Source organism: Hemiscyllium ocellatum, chromosome 7 (genome assembly GCF_020745735.1).
Source record: "Hemiscyllium ocellatum isolate sHemOce1 chromosome 7, sHemOce1.pat.X.cur, whole genome shotgun sequence".
NCBI lineage: Eukaryota > Metazoa > Chordata > Chondrichthyes > Orectolobiformes > Hemiscylliidae > Hemiscyllium > Hemiscyllium ocellatum.
In genome coordinates, this window is record NC_083407.1 from 87,973,557 (window position 1) to 87,994,750 (window position 21,194).

General features: G+C 41.0%; 1 protein-coding gene across 1 annotated transcript in view; it reads left to right on the top strand.

Moving 5' to 3' along the window:
- Positions 1-20,308, top strand: part of LOC132817535 (nmrA-like family domain-containing protein 1) — a 69,029-nt gene extending 48,721 nt beyond the window's left edge. The window contains exons 3-5 of the mRNA XM_060828032.1: positions 12,382-12,628; positions 14,157-14,347; positions 20,004-20,308. Coding sequence (XP_060684015.1) covers positions 12,382-12,628; positions 14,157-14,347; positions 20,004-20,183 — 618 coding nt within the window. The 3' untranslated portion in view covers positions 20,184-20,308. The remainder of the gene's footprint in view (positions 1-12,381; positions 12,629-14,156; positions 14,348-20,003) is intronic.
- Positions 20,309-21,194: the final 886 nt, after the last annotated feature.

Consider the following 21,194-nt stretch of genomic DNA (forward strand, 5'->3'; position numbering starts at 1 on the left):
TACATTCAGGAAAGCTAGGATGAATCTAAGCCTTCTGGCATTCTGTATTAGTGAGATTCCTAGTGGCATCTTCAACTTTGATGACAGTGCTGTAACATAAATCAAATGGTGATAATTCTGCTGGGGGAGTAAGAATGACACAGACTTGTTGTTTCTCAAAGATCCTTCAGAGCTAGCAGTTCTGCTACTGCAAGTGTGAGCAGATACTGCTGATGACACTATCTCTTACTTTACCATTGCATGGGGGCTGGGACTCTTTGCAATGCAAATGTATATGTGGACACATCTCTGACATCTGGCAAAGATCACAGCCAGGAAGTAAAATTCATAATGTGACTTTTAAATGAAAACAAATTCTGGCACAAATTACCACAAAATAGCCCTGCTGAGAAATATGTGATTGCGCTCAGTAACTCTCCATGGCAGCACATTTTAAGAATGACATCTCACCACATGGAGAGCTGCAATTATAAATGATTTGGAGATGCCGGTGTTGGACTGGGGTGTACCAAAGTTAAAATCACACAACACCAGGTTATAGTCCAACAGGTTTAATTGGAAGCACACTAGCTTTCGGAGCGACGCTCCTTCATCAGGTGATAGTGGAGGGCTCGATCGTAACACAGAATTTATAGCAAAAATTTGCAGTGTGATGTAACTGAAATTATACATTGAAAAATTGATTGTCTGTTAAGCCTTTCATTTGTTAGAATACAGTGATAGGTTCACTTCTTTCATGAGTAACTCACAAAACTCTTTTTTTTAAAGTTGCATTCTTGGGTTAGCTGTTAACGATGCTGATAGCTAGACAACATGTTGAAGGTGTTAGCCCCTGTGTTCTCTGTCTATGACCTGATGTTTAGATCGATTCTAATCTAAAAAGTGAGATAACAGAGTCTTACATAAATTCATGCAGTTTTTGAGCTCAGAGTTCTACATGGATGTATGCAGTTTTTCAGCAAAGTGCAATGTAACTCTGCAAGTACAAATTCAGCAAACAAAATATATGTAGGCCTTTGTCTCTGTGTGTGTGTGTGTGTGTGTGTGTGTCTTAAGTCTGTGAGGGGGTGCATGTGTGAGTATGGGAGTGTGTGTGTCTATAAGGGTGTGTGTGGGTGTCTGTGTGCGCGTCTGTATGTACCTGTGTCCGTGTGTATGTGAGAGTGTGTGTGTGTATGTATGTGTGCGTGTAGTGCAATGGTGATCACCTGTAATGTGACATGAACCCAAGGTCCCAGTTGAGGCCCTCCCTATGGGTACTGAACTTAGCTATCAGCCTCTGCTCGGCCACTTTCCTCTGCTGCCTGTCCTGAAGTCCACCTTGGAGGGTGGTCACCCGAAGGTCCAAGGCTGAATGTCCTGGACCACTGAAGTGTTCCCCAACTGGGAGGGAACCCTCCTGTCTGTTGATTGTTGTGCGTTGCCCATTCATCTGTTGTCGTAGCCTTTGCTCGGTTTCCCCAATGTACCATGCCTCCGGGCATCCTTGCCTGCAACGTATAAGATAGACAACGTTGGCTGAGTCACATGAGTACCTGCCATGTACAAGGTGGGAGGTGTTCCCACGCGTAATATTAGTATCTATGTCCACAATCTGACATGTCTTGCAGCATCCATCTGCAACCTGTTGGACTATAACCTGGTGTTGTGTGATTTTTAACTTTGCAACTATAAAGGTATTCTATCTAGCTGGCAGAGTGTGCTGATGGCTTCATTCCTTTTGTCAACATGATACTTCAAAAACATGGCTTGCTATAGCAATCAGTAGATCACTGAAGATGAGTAACAGAATGCAATTCGCTACTTCTCCTTGAGAAATTTCTCTATGGATTGTGCAACAAGATGAACATTTGTTTATCATGAGGCTATGTTTGTACAGTCTGATAAAATGATATATCCAATTGAGTATGCAATAATACCATGTATTAACTTTCCATTGCTAAGAGACACAGTGAGGTATGTAAAAGCAGAAAAATAGGACATTGTTACATGTGTTTTGCATTTGGTTACTTCCTCTATGGAATTTCGAGTAACAGTATTCGATTTAATCTTGTTGGCTGCTAATATGCAAAATTGTGAAAGATACACATGAAAAATAATAATAACAATGGCAGAAAATAAGACACTAATCATCAGTTTGAGCAGTTCATGCAAGGAGACCCTCTTGCTTTCTATAAACCTCTTTCAAAGTTGCTGCTTTTATCTAATCATGTATCTCAAATCACAAGTTTGCTAATAATTATTCAATATCTGAAGGAACACGGTTCCTCATTATAGACAGTTTAGCACAGTTAGATTGCATGGAATATGGAGAGAACTAGCCATTTGGATACAGAACTGGCTCTAAAGTAGGAGACAGAAGTGGTGATGGAGGGTTGCTTTTCAGACTGGAGGCCGGTGACCAATGGTCTGCCACAGGATTGGTGCTGCATCCACTGTTTTTTGTCATTTATATCAATGATTTGGATGTGAACAAAGCAGGTATGGTTAGTAAGTTTGCAGATGACACCAAAATTGGAGGTGTAGTGGACAGTGAAGAAGGTTACTTCAGAGTACAATGGGTTCTTGATCAGATGGGCCAATGGACTGAGGAATGACAGATGGAGTTTAGATAAATGTGAGGTGCTGCATTTTGGAAAGGCAAATCAGGGCAGGACTCATTTACTTAATGGCAAGGGCCTGGAGAGTATTGCTGAACAGAGACCTTGGAGTGTAGGTTCATAGTTCCTTGAAAGTGGAGTTGCAGATAGACAGGCTAGTGAAGAAGGGATTTGGTATGCTTGCATTGGTCAGTGCACTAAGTATAGGATTTGGGAGTTCCTGTTGCAGCTGTACGGGACATTGGTTAGACCACTTTTGGAATATTGCGTGCAAATCTGGTCTCCCACCTATTGGAATGATATTGTGCAACTTGAAAGCGTTTAGAAAAGATTTATAGAGGACCCTCGATTATCTGAAGGACACAGATGGGGAATATTTCATTTGATTAATTGAATGCTGGATAACATAGTTAGCAAAGCATCGGGACCTTAAGGTCTTGTTCAGATAATCCAAAATTCTGCTAGTCGAATGCCAGATCATCGAAGTTCCTTTGTACAAGTATGTTACCAGGGTTGTAGGTGTGAGGTCTAGGGAGAGGCTGAATAGGCTGGACCTATTTTCCCTGGAGTGTTGGAAGCTGAGGGGTGATGTTATAGTGGTTTATAAAATCATGAGGGGCATTGATAAGGTAAATAAACAAGGTTTTTCCCTGGTGTTGCGGAGTCCAGAACTAGAGGGTATAGGTTTAGGGTGAAAGGGAAAAGATTTAAAAGGTACCTATGGGGCAACCTTTTCATACAGAGAGGGTGGTGTGCATATGGAATGAGCTGCCAGAGGAAGTGGTGGAGGCTGGTACAATTGTAACATTTAAAGAGCATCTGGATGGACGTATGAATAGGACAGGTTTAGGAGGATATGGGCTAAATGCTGGAAAATGGAACTATATTGATTTAGAATATCTGGTCGGCATGGGCGAGTTGGATGAAAGGGTCTGTTTCCATATTGCTGAGTCTGTATGAAGTAGAGTGAAGTAGTAGAAACTGTGAAGTAGTTTCCCTCTATTTCACATACTTTATTCTGCAAAGATGTCAAATTTTATTGTCTGAGCAATTTAGTGAATTCACAATTGACCTAACCAGCACAATTAAGTCATTGGTTCATTATCACATTTGATGTTATTGAATTTTTTTGTCAGATTTCTTTGAATGTTGTTGTTGATGCATGTTGTAAAATCACTGCCTGAGTGACACTCTCAATCTCTAATAAAAACAGAAATTACTACACAAACTGATGTTCACAGGCAGAGGAATATTACTGCCGCCTTATTCAGACCCGCAGAACAAATGAAAGTAAACTATTTGACAATTGCACTAAATACCACTAATTGAACAATATAACACTTTGACAATGTATAGTCTTTTAAGTTGGTTTCTATGCTCATAGGTAACTATTGAAAATATTTTCAAATTGGAGACACTTTTTTTTTCTTTGTCGAATGTATTGACTGTATTTCCCATTGCTGGGACTAAGGTTGAAATCATCCCAGTCCCTGAATGATTTGGGCTGTAGCAAACAATTATGTTAAGTATGGTGAAATTGTCAAAATAAAGTTTTCAATGTCAAAAGAAAGATACATAATTTTCCACACAAGGTTGAACAGCGAGCCAAGAATCTCATCAACAAGCAGCGAGAGGCGTACTTACATGCATTAACATCTGAGAGTTCCCTAATCTCACCTCATCTATATGCAGTTTGCTATTTTCCCTGGAGAGAAACTAGATGTTAACAATTCCTGACATGAACATCTGAGCGGCTACCTGGCGGCTGTAGTTAGTCACTCAACGCTGAGTTTCCATCTTGGTCAGCATTCTCCAACATGGATTGCAGCGGTTCAAGAAGGCAGCTCACCATCACCTTCTCAAGGGCAATTAGGGACAGGCAATAACTGCTAACCAGCTAGTGACACCCACATCCCATGAATAAAAAAGCAAATCTCGAGACATACTCCATGAGCTATTAGCGCTTTCAATTCTTTATCCATGGAAGTTGGCATATGACACACAGTGTCACCACATCATCATGGCACAGCTTAGACTAACTCATAATACAGTGAATCAGGTCAGTGCTGCAGTTTTGAGCTTACTTCCAACTTACATTTCAATGCTGCTCACAAGACATTTCGCGGGCAGGGAGAGGCACCCATCTCATGCATCACAACAGGGAATATCTCAGGGCCCTTAGTTTACTTTCTTAGCACAGAGTAGTAAAGTGTGGTGCTGAAAAGCACAGCAGGTCAGGCAGCATCTGAGGAGTAGGAGAATTGACGTTTCAGGCATAAGCCTTTCACGGGGAATGTTGGGGTGGTTAGGGGCTGAGAAATAGGAGGGTGGGGTTGGAGCTGGAGTGGAAGGTAGCTGGGAAGGTGATAGTAATGCAGGTGGAGGACGATAGTGATAGGTCGGAGGAGAGAGCAGAGCGGAGGTGGGAAGGAAGATGGACAGGTAAGACAGTTCAAGAGGGTGATGTGAGTTGGAGGTCTGGATCAGGGGTGAGGTGGGGGGAGGGAAGATAAGGAAACTGGTGAAGTCAACATTGATGACGTGTGGTTGAAGGGTCCCAAGGTGAAAGATGAGGCGTTCTTCCTCCAGTGATTAAGTGGCTTGGATTTGGTGGCTGAGGTGGTCCAGGACTTGCATGTCTTGGCGGAGTTGAGATGGTTGGCCACAGCGCAATGGGGTTGTTTGGTGCATGAGTCCCAGACATGTTCCCTGAAACGTTCCACAAGGAATACTGTTGTTGGTCAGGATGTCCCACAATAGCCAGTCTTAGGCACCAACCAATATCAATCCAGGGGCTTGGAGCAGTCAGTTGGGCACATGGAATAATTAGGATCAGGGAGTTGTACCTTTACAGTCCAGAGAGTGGGCCACAGTTAGTCCACTGTGTTTGTTCACTGAAAGTCTAGACAGTCACTATCAGGGATTACCGATGCAGCTTTGGGAAAGGGAACTTTTGGAGATTAGTGGCAGCAAGCTGAGATGCAGAGGAGAAAGTGAAAACTGCAGATGCAGGAGTTCAGAGTTGAAATGTGTGGCACTGGAAAAGCACAGCAAGTCAGGCAGCATCCGAGAAGCAGGAGAATCAACATTTCAGGCATTCCTTCATCAGGAATGGGATGCAGAGGAGCCAATAATTGTGAAGAGGTCATCTCAACATATAATCATCGGAGAAGGGAGGGCATAGGTTGCTGTGGCATTTGGGGATGGGGGGTCATCAATGATCATTACCATCCTGACTTCCATGGTGGGGGGGACAGTGCGTAACTCTGTTTGGCAAAACTAAGTTGATTGCCTGTTGCTGAAGAGGGGTAAGGTGGGGAGATGAGAGTTAAAGGAAAGAATTAAGTCGGAATGTGGGGGAAAGAAAAGCCAATGAAGTCAATAGAAAGTGCCAGACAGAATGGAACACGAAGGTTTGACAATCTCCGAGACTGAGGCTGAGCCCTCGATACTGTGTGCAGTATAACCTGTGTTGTCTTCTGTTCTCATCCAAATCACAATCAAAACGGGGAATGACTGACATTGCACCGGAATGTGGAGTTAATACTTTTTGTTTTCAACTGCGACAAAGGAGCCTGTATTTGTGAGTGATATGAGGCCTTTTAAGGGGCACTAGGATGAAACAGACACACATAAAAGTTAAAGACATCAGTTAGCACAGAATTCTGTCTGCGAAGCTCACGCATTGACTAATCATCTGGACTAAAAATCCTAGCCTCAAGCAATATTGATCATCTCATTCAACATTACCTGTTAATCTTAGCGATGATGTGAAGCACCAACAATGTCAGGAAAGATGTAAAATTAGCTCCATGATTCACACTTACTACCAATGTTCTTCAAAGCTTGTGCAAAGTCCAGGAGCTGCTTGCTAGTGTTGGTTTTGGCTACTGTGGAGCTTCTGATCTCATTATTGCTACCACGCATTCAGTCTCCAAATGTGTACATAGTCTTGAGCAGTCTGTATCTAAATCAAGTCAACGATGTGAAATGTTCATGTAGAGATATCTCATAGACCTCCAATGTTTGGGAGACACTGTTCAAATGTTATTTACATGTGATGTAATTGACGATAAGACATAGGAGCAGAAATTAGGCCATTTAGCCCATAAATAAGGAGTTGCTTTGTTTGTTATCCACATGAACTCATCGGAACCAACCCCATCGACTCGAGAGAGAGAAGTTGTGTTGTCCTTGTGACTGCTGTGCTAAAAACAACCAAGGGAATGGATGAGGAACACATGTCAGTGTGACCTAGACCAACATCAACTACCAACTGACATGGTGCAGCCTCCTAATGAGAAGTTTCCAGACAAAGATGCAGAACACCCACAGTTGCTTGTCTTCCATGAATGCTGTGCAGATGAGAGCAGGGGAAATATATTTTGTTTAGAGGTGACAGTTAGATTGCCCTCACATGATGTCCATTGTATCTGCAGTGCAACACCCTCTTTCACTGGTATGAACGAGGGCTCTCGAAGTCTTCTCATTATGAAGCTCCCATGCAAGTCAGGCCTGGAGGTGTTCTTTGCTGTTGAGTATACGCAGAGGACACTGTTTAATCCTTGGATTCTTTTCCCTGGATAAGTGGAAGATGCGACAAGGCTATCTGATGGTTGCTGAGGATCGGTGAGAACCACAGCATTGTATCGAGTAGAAAAATTAGGATATTCTCCAGAAGGAACAGCACCTTCAGCTTTCTGTAACACAGCAGTTTCAGCCAAAGCTCCCCAACAGGAGTTTTGTATGAAGCCTATTCAATGAAAATGAGTTCTGTAAGTCAGCTTTCATGAACTGTAAATGTATTGATGCTGCTCATGCTGGTATATCCTGTCTAATCCTTGACTTGAACTCCCACAGGGTTGGGGATTGAAAGCAGGATGGAGTTAGTGGTGTCAGGCATCTCCAGAGTGTCCTGAAAGGAGACTTCTGGGGGTCTGCATTTGTTTCCTTCTCTACTGGGTGCCTACTGGCATCACCCTAACCCTTCAGAAAAGGATGTGAGATCATGGTCTCTCATTCCCCTGTCACCATACTGTTGTTGCTGAGCCAGTGGCTACAATGGTAGACTGTAGGCCTGTGCATATATTTGGGAGACATTGAGTTTGACCTGGTTTACCACGGCCACCAACCTGTCCACGGACACAGCCAGACACCGGCATCCTGGAACTAGCATGTGACCGATAACATTGGTGGATTCCTCCAGCCATGGAGTCAGTTTCCCGAATGCCTTTGACAAACCTGCCTGCATTTTCACATAGTTATTAATAACAGACACCAGGGGCACTGCCTGGGCTGAGCACATTATCTGAGTGCCAGGGACTTGTGCTGTATCTTCCTTATCAGTGCAGAGGCATGTGCTCACCAGAATGTACTCTTGAGTCTAATCTAGCTAACACACCCACCAAGGTGTTGATATCTGAGTTGGAAATGCAGGAGACAGCCTTGCCAGTGCATCCTCTGGGAATCTGTGACTTCTTTCTTCAAGACATATTGGCTGAAAGGACTGCTGTCTTCCAGGAAGATATTCTATGGTGCTCACAGACATCAAGAGGATATGCGTAGTGAAATAGTTCCAACAGCTGTTAGTTGGTGCAGTTGGAAGAAAGCTGGTGAGATGTCCCGAGTGAGTGATTATGAAGCATGGAGGTGGATGGCAATGGGCTGAGGGAAAAGGTTTATAGTTTTGGGGAGATGTAATGGAAGAGAGCCATTGAGGGAAGATGTCACATTAAACTGTGGTTGCAGTATACCATGAGCTTTAGTTTTAGGTATAGGTAGTATCAGAGTTATACACAGTGTGGAGTAGCAAAGAAATGGTGGCACTTACCCTTGTGGATTGCAGAAGGTCATTGACATTCACAGCTTGGTATTTCTCTGGGACCTAGAGTACCACATTGAACCAGGTGGCAACTTCAGAGCAGGCTAGTCAGGTCTGATGGGGTGGTCTCCTTCGTCAGTCTGCATGAAAGGGAACAACTTACTTCTCCAGTACCCTGTTCACCTGGACCTCCAGGTCCCTGTCAGCAAATCGCATGCTGATATACCCCTATAAGCAATGGGGTGATTCTTCTCATGTTGCAAGTGTGAAGGGTTTTCCTGGCTTGCGGTGTTTTGGACTGTAATTTAATTGGTATTTAAATATGGTACCTGTGCTGGAAATTCTGGAATGCCCTGGCAGGGGTGAGCCCATCTGTCACTAGTGAGCACACAATCGAGTGAACGAACTGCAGTAGGGGAATAGTGAATACATAATAAAGTGAGCAGTGAAGAATTGGTGAGGTAACCCGCAGAGAGACAGATAATGGAGAGAAACTTTCCTTGAAAATTCACTCTTGGTTTTTGGTGAAATTCAGCTCTGAATCTTCTTCGTAATAATTTTAAGCCCCTGACTCACATGCATTCCACATTTGCTCACCACAAAATGCTGCGTGGGAATTCAGTTGGTACACCTCTCAGTTTGCATTTGAAAATACTTCTCTTAACTCAGAGGGAATTATATCTTGTGCCATTTTTATTCTACAAAATCAACAAACCTCTCTTTTGTAAAATTTGTGAGCTTTAGTTCTTTAGCATCTTTAATTCAAATTGTTTCTATGGAGATTCAAAAAGCCTATTATTACTAAAAGAGATTTAACAATTAGTATATTTGTTTTTATAGATCACGGATTTAGAGTCCCGCCTAGTTTTTCGCTTGGTGTAAAAAATTTTATATTTTTTCTTGGAGGTTTTTCCAAACATTGTTGTGCCGTGTGCCTTATCACTCTCAGCTACATTTCTTCACACCATTAGTCAGCGATATGGCTCACTCCTGTTGAACAACTTGATAAAGGCTTCTTCCAATCCGAATCCATTGGAGTAATAACATGTTTAAAACTCAACTTAAGATGTTTTACTGTTGGAAGTTCAAGGTAGAATTATAAGAACAAGATTTAACTTGAGAGGTGCAAAGAGACAGAATAGGGGCTAATAATTATGTAAAAGGTGGACTTTTTATTACTTTTGTATTGATTTCTCATCAGTATCTGTTTGCCCTGCAGTCACTCATGCATGTGCTATAATGCTGACTATTTACCAGCTTGCACTGTCCTTCACTAAATTTAGAGATCCATTACTCAATATAGAATTACACATCATAAGTTATAGGCTGTGGATCTACTTTCAGCACATATAGGTAATATAAGCTTAGTTACAGGAAGTTGGCACCCTCAGGGGTTTTAATGTATCTGGTGTGTAGCGTGGCTTCTTGTGAGATCAGTAAATGTCTGGAAGGTTTCATGTCCTGTCGAGGATTTGTTTAAAATTTGCTGGTTGAACTCCTCATTGTTAGTCTCTTTACCACGTCGACTGGTCTAAAAATCTTCCAGATCTTGACATTAATTGATTAAAGTTTGTTCATGCTATTTTACAGTAGTTTACCATTTTATTTCCCATGTGTGGTTCATGTCGATTCGAGCTAAATTACGACAGGTACTTCAGGGAAAAATATTTTTCATAAAGCACCCATACAAATCTTCTCAAAAATTGCTAACCCATACCATCTTATACGAAAAATGTAAATTCAAAGCTCAGATAGCATAATCAATACTCACTTGTCTCTGGCATGATGAATGAATATAGCATTACGTGTCAACATCATTACCTTTCCCTTGGGCTGTCAGCAATACTAGATGCTCAGCAAAATCTACTTGTTATCACAATTTTCAATATATATTAAAAAATATATACTGTGAATGTATGTTACTAAGGTGCAGAAGGAAAGAATTGCTCTATCTTAACTTCCTTAAACTGGAGGTCAAATGGTAATTGTATGAATATTGCATTCCAGAGGTCTGGAACTGGAACTGCATAGCTGAGGAATGTAAACTGTCAGAACTTTGTTTTCTTAGATTTAATTGTGTTAATACAGAAATATGTTTGACTGTAACCTATCGACAAAATTCTTCAGACAACAGGCAGTATCTATGGCCACATCACACTGTTGTATTGATTCAGTTTAGTTTTCACCCCTGAATTAGTGAAAAACCACAGCAGGTTTTGATGTGTGCACTTAACTGCATGCACTCATTGTAGCTGTAATGATTTTCTAAGTGTATATATTGTGAAAATAGAATTAGAATGTAAAAGCTTTCTCTTTCTTTTCTGAGCTATCGTATATTTAAAGATTGTTAGAGATTATTTAGTGAAATCTTTTCTCGTGTTTTTTCTCCTTCATTTGTTTCAGATATTACCAAGCAATGCTCCTGGGAAGAGAAGGAAGGCTTATATCCTAATCATGGACCTGTTAACTGTAAAATGTAGGAGCATATACGGCCATTCAGCCCATCAGTTCTGCTCTGCCATTCAATTAGATCTTCACTAATCTGATAATCTTCAAGTCCAATTTTCTACTATTTACCCATTCCCTTGATTTCCTTACTGATTAAAAACCTGTTTATCTCAGCCTTTAATATACTTAACAACCTAGCCTCTTCAGCACTTTGCCGTAAACAATTTCACCAATTCATTACCCTCTGGGAGAAGCAAGTTGTCCTCATCTCTGTCTTAAATGAGTGATCCCTTATTCTGTGATCATGCTCTTTGGTCCTAGACTCTCCCACAAGGGGAAACACCTTTCAGCATGTAGCTTGTCCAGTGAAGAATGCCATTACCACTTTTCTAAAGTTACAACTTAAGCCTTTAAATACCAGCTTTAATATAGTGAATACACAATAGCATCTTTGTAATTAAGCACAGGGAAAATAAGAGCTAAGCCAAGAACATCGAAGGTAGAAGGAGTGGCTTAAAACTTAATTGAAGTTATGCATTTTGAAAAGATTTTTAAAAGAGACAGCCGGACAAGGAGACCTAAGAGAGGGAATTCAAAAGGAATAGAAACCAGACCACTTCTAGGAACTTTGGAATGAATTGTAGTCTCTGATTATCTGACTCACTACCATATTAAACTTCTTCGAATATACTGTATACTGCTCTTTCCTAATACTGCAAATTTGAAATTGAGAACTCACTACACAATAAATGTAATTTATTAGCTATAGAGGTAACTTCAGCACACAAATTATATTTAAAGCGATTTTGTGAGCACATTTTAACATTAGAAGAATAGAATGCTGTTTCCAGAGATGAAATGGTATTGAAGGGGATTTTCTGTTGTTGACGGCCCTACAACTCTTAATTCACTCGTTTAAGTGTTCTTAGTGATTCTGCATTCATTATTTTCTCTTGAATGTTATTTCTTTGTATCTTTATGCCAATATCTGTCTGGACTTGGCTTGCATAGGAGTCGGACTTTTCCTGCACAACACAGGTTATAATAAAGATATTCGAAGTAATTTAAAAAAGTTGAACAGCATTACTTTGAATCTTCTTCATATGAATAATTCTTCCATCTAGATTCTTTCTGACCTTTCTGAAAGACACTCTGTCATGCTGGAGCCAAATAGCAATCCTTCATGTGAAGGGTCAGAGTACCACTGATGTCTACAGATTACTTGACCTTGGAAGACATTCCTAAACCAGATCCTGACTTTATCTGATAACCATAAACACATACATCCTGATTTACAATGAGGTAAAAAGGCAACAGTGGGAACAGTATTTAATTTTTATCCCTTTGCCCCAAATTGAGCCACCACTATGATCAAGGCAGCTGAAATCAGATTACTGGCACCGACCAGAGATGGAATCTCAGGCTCTCCTGAACCATTGAAAGAAACTTTTCAAGTGGTTTTAATTAATGAAGTACGAATAAAATAACGTTTGACTAATTTTTCTTGTTCAGGGTAAGAGAGTAGCTGACATTTGCAGCCAGTTTGACGTGAAGCATATTGTGTTCAGTGGGCTTGAGAATGTAAAGAAGCTGACTGATGGAAAGCTGGATGTGCCACATTTTGATGGGAAGGGAGAGATAGAAGAGTACTTCCGTGAAATTGGTGCTCGCATGACAAGTGTGAGAATGCCTGACTACTTTGAAAATTTTCTTCACGTGTTTAGACCTGTTAAGTCAGGCAAAGAATATTATGTTCTAGGTATGTTATTTGAAAGCTTAAAATGTTGTAACACTGTACAGTTGGTATTATAAGTAATACTGTTTCTCCAGAGATTAAAGAGAATTTGAAGTACTATTTAAAAACTTTCTTTTCCTCAGTTTTTCCCTATCCTGAAGCCACAAATTCATTTTGAGGTTAGTTCCATGAGCGCCAATAGGTCCCAGCACCTAAATGGGGTTCTTTACGTTGGCAGCCTATTCAGTCAAGAGGGCACAATGGCCCAAGTCCTTTTCATTTCATGGCATCTTATGTACACTTATCTACATTCCTTCAGGAGATTAGAGAGCTTGACATTGGCTATTTTTTTCCTGATTAAAGGTCAATGCCAACCATTGTCCTGGTTGTAATCAGCTAACTCAGTATAGACTGGGGATTTAATCACACGTTCCTGATCTGTGGTGCACTTACTCCTTGAGCCATACAATGTGAAGTTAATGCTTTGTCATTGACTTTTAAATGTGAACTTCAAGTCAGAAATGTTCTTTTGTTTTTGATAATGCTGATGTATTTGAACGGTGTTGATTTACACCAATATTAATTCCATTCTTTTGGTTCAAGTATATTGAGAATTCACATTTAAACAATCAGAGGTTGTCAACAGAAATCAAGGAAGATAATTAGGAAATTGAGTTATTGAGAAACCAGTAGAACAGACACTTTTATTTCATTTGATATTCTAATTTCAAACTACATTTCATTGTAACTTGTGGTAAGAGAAAACCTTATAGTTAATTGAGTGAAATTCCTTATAGAAGGACCTAATTAATTGATTAGCTATATTTACTGATTCAAAAAGCTGAATTCCTACTGTTTTAAAAAACGATGGTTGGCACTGCTGCCTCACAGCAGCCCGAGACCTGGGTTTAATTCCCGCCTCGGGCAACTGACTGTGTGGAGTTTGCACATTCTCCCCATGTGTAGTGGGTTTCCTCCGGGTGCTCCGGTTTCCTCCCACAGTCCAAAGATGTGCAGGTTAGGTGAATTGGCTTGCTAAATTGCCCGTAGTGTTAGGTGAAGGGGTAAATGTAAGGGAATGGGTCTTGGGTGGGTTGCTCTTCGGAGGTTCGGTGTGGACTTGTTTCCACACTGTAAGTAATCTAAATCTAATCCTGATGTATGAAAGTGAGAAGGGCAGTTGAAATTGAGACAAATAACAGTAATCAGTGCAAACATAGGGAATACTGGAGAAACTTAGCAAGTCTGGCAGCATCTGTGAAGAGAGAAACAGAGTTCACAGTTTGAGTTCTGAATAAGAGTCTGAAGAAATCATGCCAGTCTCAAAGTATTAACTCTGCTTCTCTATCCACCTTACTGCAAGACATGCTGAGTTTCTCCAGCATCCTCTGTCTTTGTTTGACTTCCGGTGTCCACAGTATTTTGCCTTTAGCAATAATCTTGTTAGCTTTTGTTAAATTTCATATTGCACATTAGAAGGTGTTTATTGTCAATTTGTTTGTTATCAAATCTACTTTTGTTATCTAAGTGATTTAATAATTAATTCCAATAGATATTCCAATGGGAGGAGTTCCAATGGATGGAATGTCAGTAAAAGACTTGGGTGGAGTTGTGCTGGCCATCTTCAAAAGCCCGGAAAAGTATATTGGGAAGGAGATAGGCCTCAGCACTGACAAACTTAAAATTGAGGAGTATGCTGCAATTATGTCTCGACATACTGGAAAATCAATTCAAGATTCTAAGGTGGGTTTAAAAAATAATTTGCAAGTTCATTGTTCAATAATCAAAAGGAGCATCTACATCAATCTGCAGCCTGTTAGCCACTTATGATTGCTGAGACTTTGCCAACGTTGTACCTATGTTCTATTTGAATGATATTAGATATTCTTTTTGGCCTACCTAGTAAATAAATTCTGTATCAGAACATCAAAGTTTTGGCTTATAAGCAAATTAAGAGATCATAGAATGACAGAATCCTCTAGGCGGGTGGGGACCATTCAGCCCATTCATGCCTGTGTCAAATCTCTGAAAGAGCTATCTAACCCGTCTCACATCCACATAACCTTGTACATTATTTGTAGCTTTCTATGTGGTTTTGAAGTGCATGACATGCATTTTGAGGCCTGTTAGCACCAAAAGCTTGAACACTTCTTCAGATATGCACTGATGGTCAAGCTTAGAAGAAAATGTTTATTTATTTTATTGTTTTAAACTCTGGTAATGTTTAATATTGTAAGAAGTTGGGATTTCATTCATTCTCAGGATGGGATGATACGGCAAGGCCTCATTTCTTGTTAATTATTTGTTGAGAAGGTGGTGCTGGACATTCTCCTTGTGCTAACCACAAGGGAACACTACGATATTCACCTATTGGCAGTGAAGGAATAGTGACGTATTATATGTGACCTGCAGGGGAGCTTAGAGGTTTGTTGTTCCCATAGTATTGCTGCTTTAGTCCTACACAGTGGTGAAAGTTGTGGGGCAGAGATGTTCTATTGAATTAACCTCAATAAGTGGCTGTAGTTCTTCCTTTAGATTGTACATACTCCAATTATAGTGCATCAGTAATATTGGGGGTAATTGTTGAGTTTAGTGATGGGACACTAATCAAATGGACTTCTCCGTTTTGAATGGAATCATGTTTCTTGTGTATCATTGTGACTGTTGTGTATCTTGTGTTGTTGCTCAGTGACACAGATTGGATATGGGAATACAGTTACTTGAAAAACTCAAAGAGGTTTATTAATAGTGTAGAGCACAACTTGCAGTTAGAAGTAACTATGTACGCAGCCTCCTGCTGGACTGCACATGGCAAATAGTTATGTGGTTTGTATCCTGATCTTCGCCTCGCTAATCTATAAAGCTCTTAAAGTAGCACATATCTAAAGGCAATAATACAACAGCTTTTTAAAAGTAGTATTATGTACCTGTCAATGCTTCTGACTTGAATATTAAAAATGATTAGAGATTCAGAAGTGAACGACTTGTCAAAAAGCATCCATTTTCTGCTCTCCTTTTGTACCCCTGCTGTTAATATACAGTGATGGCAGTGTTATTGAAAGTTAAAAGGAGATGGCTGCGGTTGCTCTTGTTTGAAATGGTCATGTTCTGGCTTTTGCCTGCTGCCTCTTGCCAATCCAAACCTCGGCACTATATGGTAGAATGGCATGGGGTATCTTTTTGTCTGAGAAATTCTGAATAGAGCTGATCAGTGTATAATCACCAGTGACCAGCACTACTCTTGACATTTAAGCAAAGGAAAATCTTACACTTTAGCAATTAAAGATGCTTATCTGAAGAGTGCCGGTCATGACATCCTGGAACTGTAGTGACTGGCCTTCGACATCACAGTGATCCTTCTTCCTGAAAGCTATGATCACTGGAAAATGTATGCTTTTATGTCTTTTATGTCAATTTTACTGGAGCTCTTTGATGACATACATAATTGAATATCAGCAACAACTCTTGTGTTTCCTTTGGGATTGCACATTTGCTTCCACGCACAGTTCAAGCGCTGTCATAAAATTCTGCTGGAATCCAGTGACAGTATAGTGGTATTGTAAGTGGGCTAGCAACCTAGAGACCTAGAGTAATGCTCTGAGGACAATGTTGCTACCTTGGCAGCTGGCTGAATTTGAACTCATCAATTAAGTAATGCTGACTGTGAAATTCTCATCGATTGTAATAAAAACCCATCTGGATCATAAATGACCATCACACAAGGATAAGGACATGTTGTTATGTCTATCACTTTCATCGCCCTGGGAATTAGATATTGCTGCCTATGGTTATGTCCAGTATACCATGCAAGAAAGAGGAAAAGATGCCCATAAAGTGTGGGTCAGCATGTGTGGATGATATGGTTGAGTAGCTGGTAACACATGGAAGGTGTAAGATGTGGCTGAGGTGTGCAGCAGTGCAGCTCAGATGAAGCTATGTAGTTGTAATTGAAAGAGATTGTATTGAGCAGGGTTTGAGGCTCCAGCAGCCAAATTGGTGGGTTATGGTACCTGTAAATATGTTTACTTGATTATTCCTGTGAGGCTGTTTTATTTCTTGCCTCCAGGGATGAGACTAAAGTCCTATGGACCGAAGGGTCTGTTTCCATGCTGTACATATCTATGACTCTATGACACTGTCTTTGTGATGCTTATCTGGATGGCCTCTTAGCTTCCTGTGATTAGATGACATCTCCCAAATCCTGCACCATAGCCTCCAAAAATATCTCTACATAGTGACACCCATAAGTCTTTCCCAGGTCAGAATTGGTTATTGGACTTCTGTTCATAACTGCTAATGCCAGAATGCATTAAGAGGTGTGGGTTGCCTTTAAGTAAGTAGTGGAGGTTAAACTTTCACTCTTGCTGACCTCTGACTGTTTTGTTCCCCCATTCAAGCGTGCAGATGTTGAGCAATGATTTAGCATTGGTTACACATGACCATCATGATTTGTACAATGTGTGCAGGAGGGTTTCCTGACACAATATGTAGACAGGCCAACAAGAGGGGAGGCTATATTGGATTTGGTTCTAGGTAATGAACCAGGCCAGGTGTTAGACTTGGAGGTAGGTGAGCACTTCGGGGACAGTGACCACAACTCGGTGACTTTTACTTTAGTGATGGAGAGGGATAATCGTGTGCCGCAGGGCAAGAGCTATAGCTGGGGGCAGGGGAATTATGATGCAGTGAGGCATGACTTAGGATGTGTGGATTGGAAAAACAGGCTTCAAGAGAAGAACACTAATGAGATGTGGGGAGTGTTCAAGGAGCAGCTACTGCGTGTCCTCGATAGGTATGTACCAGTCAGGCATGGTGTAAAGGGCCTTGTGAGGCAGCCGTGGTTTAGTAAGGAATTGGAGTCCCTTGTGAAAGGGAAGAAGGCGGCATATGTAAAGATGAGGCGTGAAGGTTCAGTAGGGGCGATTGAGAGTTATAAGGTAGCCAGGAAGGAGCTAAAGAGGGAGCTAAGAGAAGCGAGAAGGGGACATGAAAAGTCTTTAGCTGGTAGGATTAGGGAAAACCCAAAGGCTTTCTATAGGTATGTCAAGAATAAAAGGATGACTAGGGTAGGTATCGGTCCAGTCAAGGATAGTAGTGGGAAGTTGTGTGTGGAGGCGGAGGAGATTGGAGAGACATTAAATCAGTACTTTTCATCAGTATTCACTCAGGAACAGGACACTGTTGCTGATGTGAATATGGAATCACAAATAATTAGAATGGATGCCCTGGAAATATGCAGGGAAGAGGTTTTGGGAATATTGGAAAGGATGAATATAGATAAGTCTCCTGGGCCTGATGGCATTTACCCCAGGATCCTATGGGAAGCTAGGGAGGAGATAGCAGAGCCATTGGCCTGGATTTTTATGTCGTCGTTGTCAACAGGAATAGTACCAGAGGACTGGAGGATAGCGAATGTGGTCCCGTTGTTCAAGAAAGGGAGTAGGGATAGCCCTAGCAACTATAGGCCAGTGAGTCTGACTTCAGTGGTGGGCAAAGTCTTAGAGAGAATGGTAAGGGATAAGATTTATGAACATCTGGGTAGGAATAACGTGATCAGGGATAGCCAGCATGGTTTTGTGAAGGGCAGGTCGTGCCTCACAAACCTTATTGAGTTCTTTGAGAAGGTGACCAAGGAAGTGGATGAGGGTAAAGCAGTAGATGTTGTGTATATGGATTTTAGTAAGGCGTTCGATAAGGTTCCCCATGGTAGGCTAATGCTAAAACTTCGGAGGTATGGCATTGAGGATACATTAGAGGTTTGGATTAGGAATTGGCTGGCTGGAAGGAGACAGAGGGTAGTAGTTGATGGATTATGTTCATCTTGGAGCGCAGTTACTAGCGGTGTACCACAAGGATCTGTTTTGGGACCATTGCTTTTTGTTATCTTTATAAATGATCTAGAGGAAGGACTTGAAAGCTGGGTAAGCAAGTTTGCGGATGACACAAAAGTCGGTGGAGTTGTGGATAGTGAGGAAGGAAGTGGTAGGTTACAGAGGGATATAGATAAGTTGCAGAGCTGGGCGGAAATGTGGCAAATGGAATTCAATGTAGCTAAGTGCGAAGTCGTTCACTTTGGTAGGAATAACAAGATGATGGATTACTGGGCTAATGGTAGGCTACTTGGTAGTGTGGATGAGCAGAGGGATCTTGGTGTCCATGTACACAGATCTCTGAAAGTTGCCACCCAGGTAAATAGTGCTGTGAGGAAGGCATATGGTGTACTGGGCTTTATTGGCAGAGGAATTGAGTTCCGGAGTCCTGAGGTCATGTTGCAGTTGTATAAGACTCTGGTGAGGCCTCATCTGGAGTATTGTGTGCAGTTTTGGTCGCCATACTATAGGAAGGATGTGGAAGCTATAGAACGAGTGCAGAGGAGGTTTACCAGGATGTTGCCTGGAATGGTAGGAAAATCTTATGAGGAAAGGCTGAGGCACTTGGGGCTGTTCTCATTGGAGAAGAGAAGGTTTAGGGGAGATCTGATAGAAGTATATAAGATGATTAGGGGTTTAGATAGGGTAGATACTAAGAACCTTTTACCGCTAATGGAGTCAGGTGTTACTAGGGGACATAGCTTTAAATTAAGGGGTGGTAGGTATAGGACCGATGTTAGGGGTAGATTCTTCACACAGCGGGTTGTGAGTTCATGGAATGCCCTGCCCGTATCAGTGGTGAACTCTCCTTCTTTATGGTCATTTAAGCGGGCATTGGATAGGCATTTGGAAGTTATTGGGCTAGTATAGGTTAGGTAGGATTCGGTCGGCGCAACATCGAGGGCCGAAGGGCCTGTACTGCGCTGTATCCTTCTATGATTCTATGATTCTATCATTTAAACTAACTGAGATCACAATTTGTTGCCATTTTTGAGACCTGTCCAATTTCATAATCTTTATGTGTGCACCCTGAGCCCCTTCAAAGCCATGATAAATTGTGTAATTTGAACCACACTCCTGTAGATAGCCTATTTCAAATAGCTGTTATTTCTCTGGGTTATGCAACTGACCCAATTGTATCCAATTGCTTGAATCAATCTTCCATCAGGTATAAAGCTGCATTTTTTCAATAGGATTTAGTATATAACTGGAATGCATGTTCATTGTGAAGTCCTGAAGAGCTGTTTCATATTCACCTCCTGAATCAGGATATTCAAGTACTCATTGATTTCTCTAAAAGCTTTTTTGACAAGAATGTATTTTTTTCTCTAACAGAGCAGTCTTGATTTTAGCCAGGTTCTAAGCACAATGTTTTTTTTCTTTAGTGAAATGGACATGATCTTAGGAATGCTCAAATCCATGGTTGTGCAGTGTGAATTTAAAATCAGTTCTAAGTACTACACAGCTTTTCTTGCACTGGATACATGTGTAGATTTTACAGAGGTAATAAATTCCCACTATTATTTCAGATATCAGTCAAGGAGTATGAGGAACGGAATTTTCCAGGAGCCCAAGAACTTGCCAAAATGTTCCAGTTTTATATGAAACAGCCTGATCGCAACAAGGATCTGACGTTAATGTTAAATCCTGAGGCACAGTCCTTTGAAGAATGGATGTCACAAAACAAGAATGCTTTTCTAAATGACTGAATGCCAAATTTAATTTTTAATGTGGCTAAATATACTCTCAATAATCATCTGAAAATGAATTCAGACTAGTATCAGACATGTGTTATTCTGTAGGAGGTATTAAATAAGCATTTTTCTTCATTTAACATCAGACAAGTGTACCTTCAATCATTTAACTCTAGAGTATTCGGTGTCTCTGATTTCAGTAGTTCCACTATTATTGCTTTCATCTGTAACAGAAGTATCATAAAGGTCTAAAATACCTTTCCTCCTCTCTACCTTGATTTATTCCTTGAAGATATTCATATGTATTAGACCAAACATTTGCCTTAATCATCTGCTTTAATATCTCCTTAAGTAGCTCTGTGATATATTTTGTTTTATAGTGTCTCTTAGGTGGTGAAACGCCTCAGGAGATTTAATCATCATCTTAAATGCACGATTTTGTATATATAGCATATCATCAGCCAATCAATATTTTCTGTGGATCATGAGTCAAACTTTTTTCTATAGTATAAAGCAAGCACCATTGTTCATCTGGGGTCAAACGGGCATCATTTTGTGTCTAGTCTCAGGTACTTTAATAAAGTGCCACATGAGAAAGTGTTACCCAAGAAAACATCAAATGGAATTGGGGGACTTGTAAAATGAATGTCTATAATATCACACTGACCAAAGACTAAAAGGTGAGACAGCTTTATACCTGAATCATGAATAGATGGTTCCATGCAAGAGCAAGAAAGAAGAGAGATGAGCTGTGTGGAGAGTCAAGCCCAAGGGGGCAGCCAGATCAGGCCGAGGCTGAGAGGGAAGGTGGGGGCGGGGGAGATAGGAGAAAGTGAGGACTGCAGCTGCTGGAGATCAGGGTTAAAAAATGTGTTGCTGGAAAAGCGCAGCAGGTCAGGCAGCATCCAAGGAGCAGAAGAATCGACGTTTCGGGCATAAGCCCTTCTTCAGGAATGAGGAGGGTGTGCCAAGCAGGCTAAGATAAAAGGTAGGGAGGCAGGGGGAGATAGGAATAGAGGGTGAAAA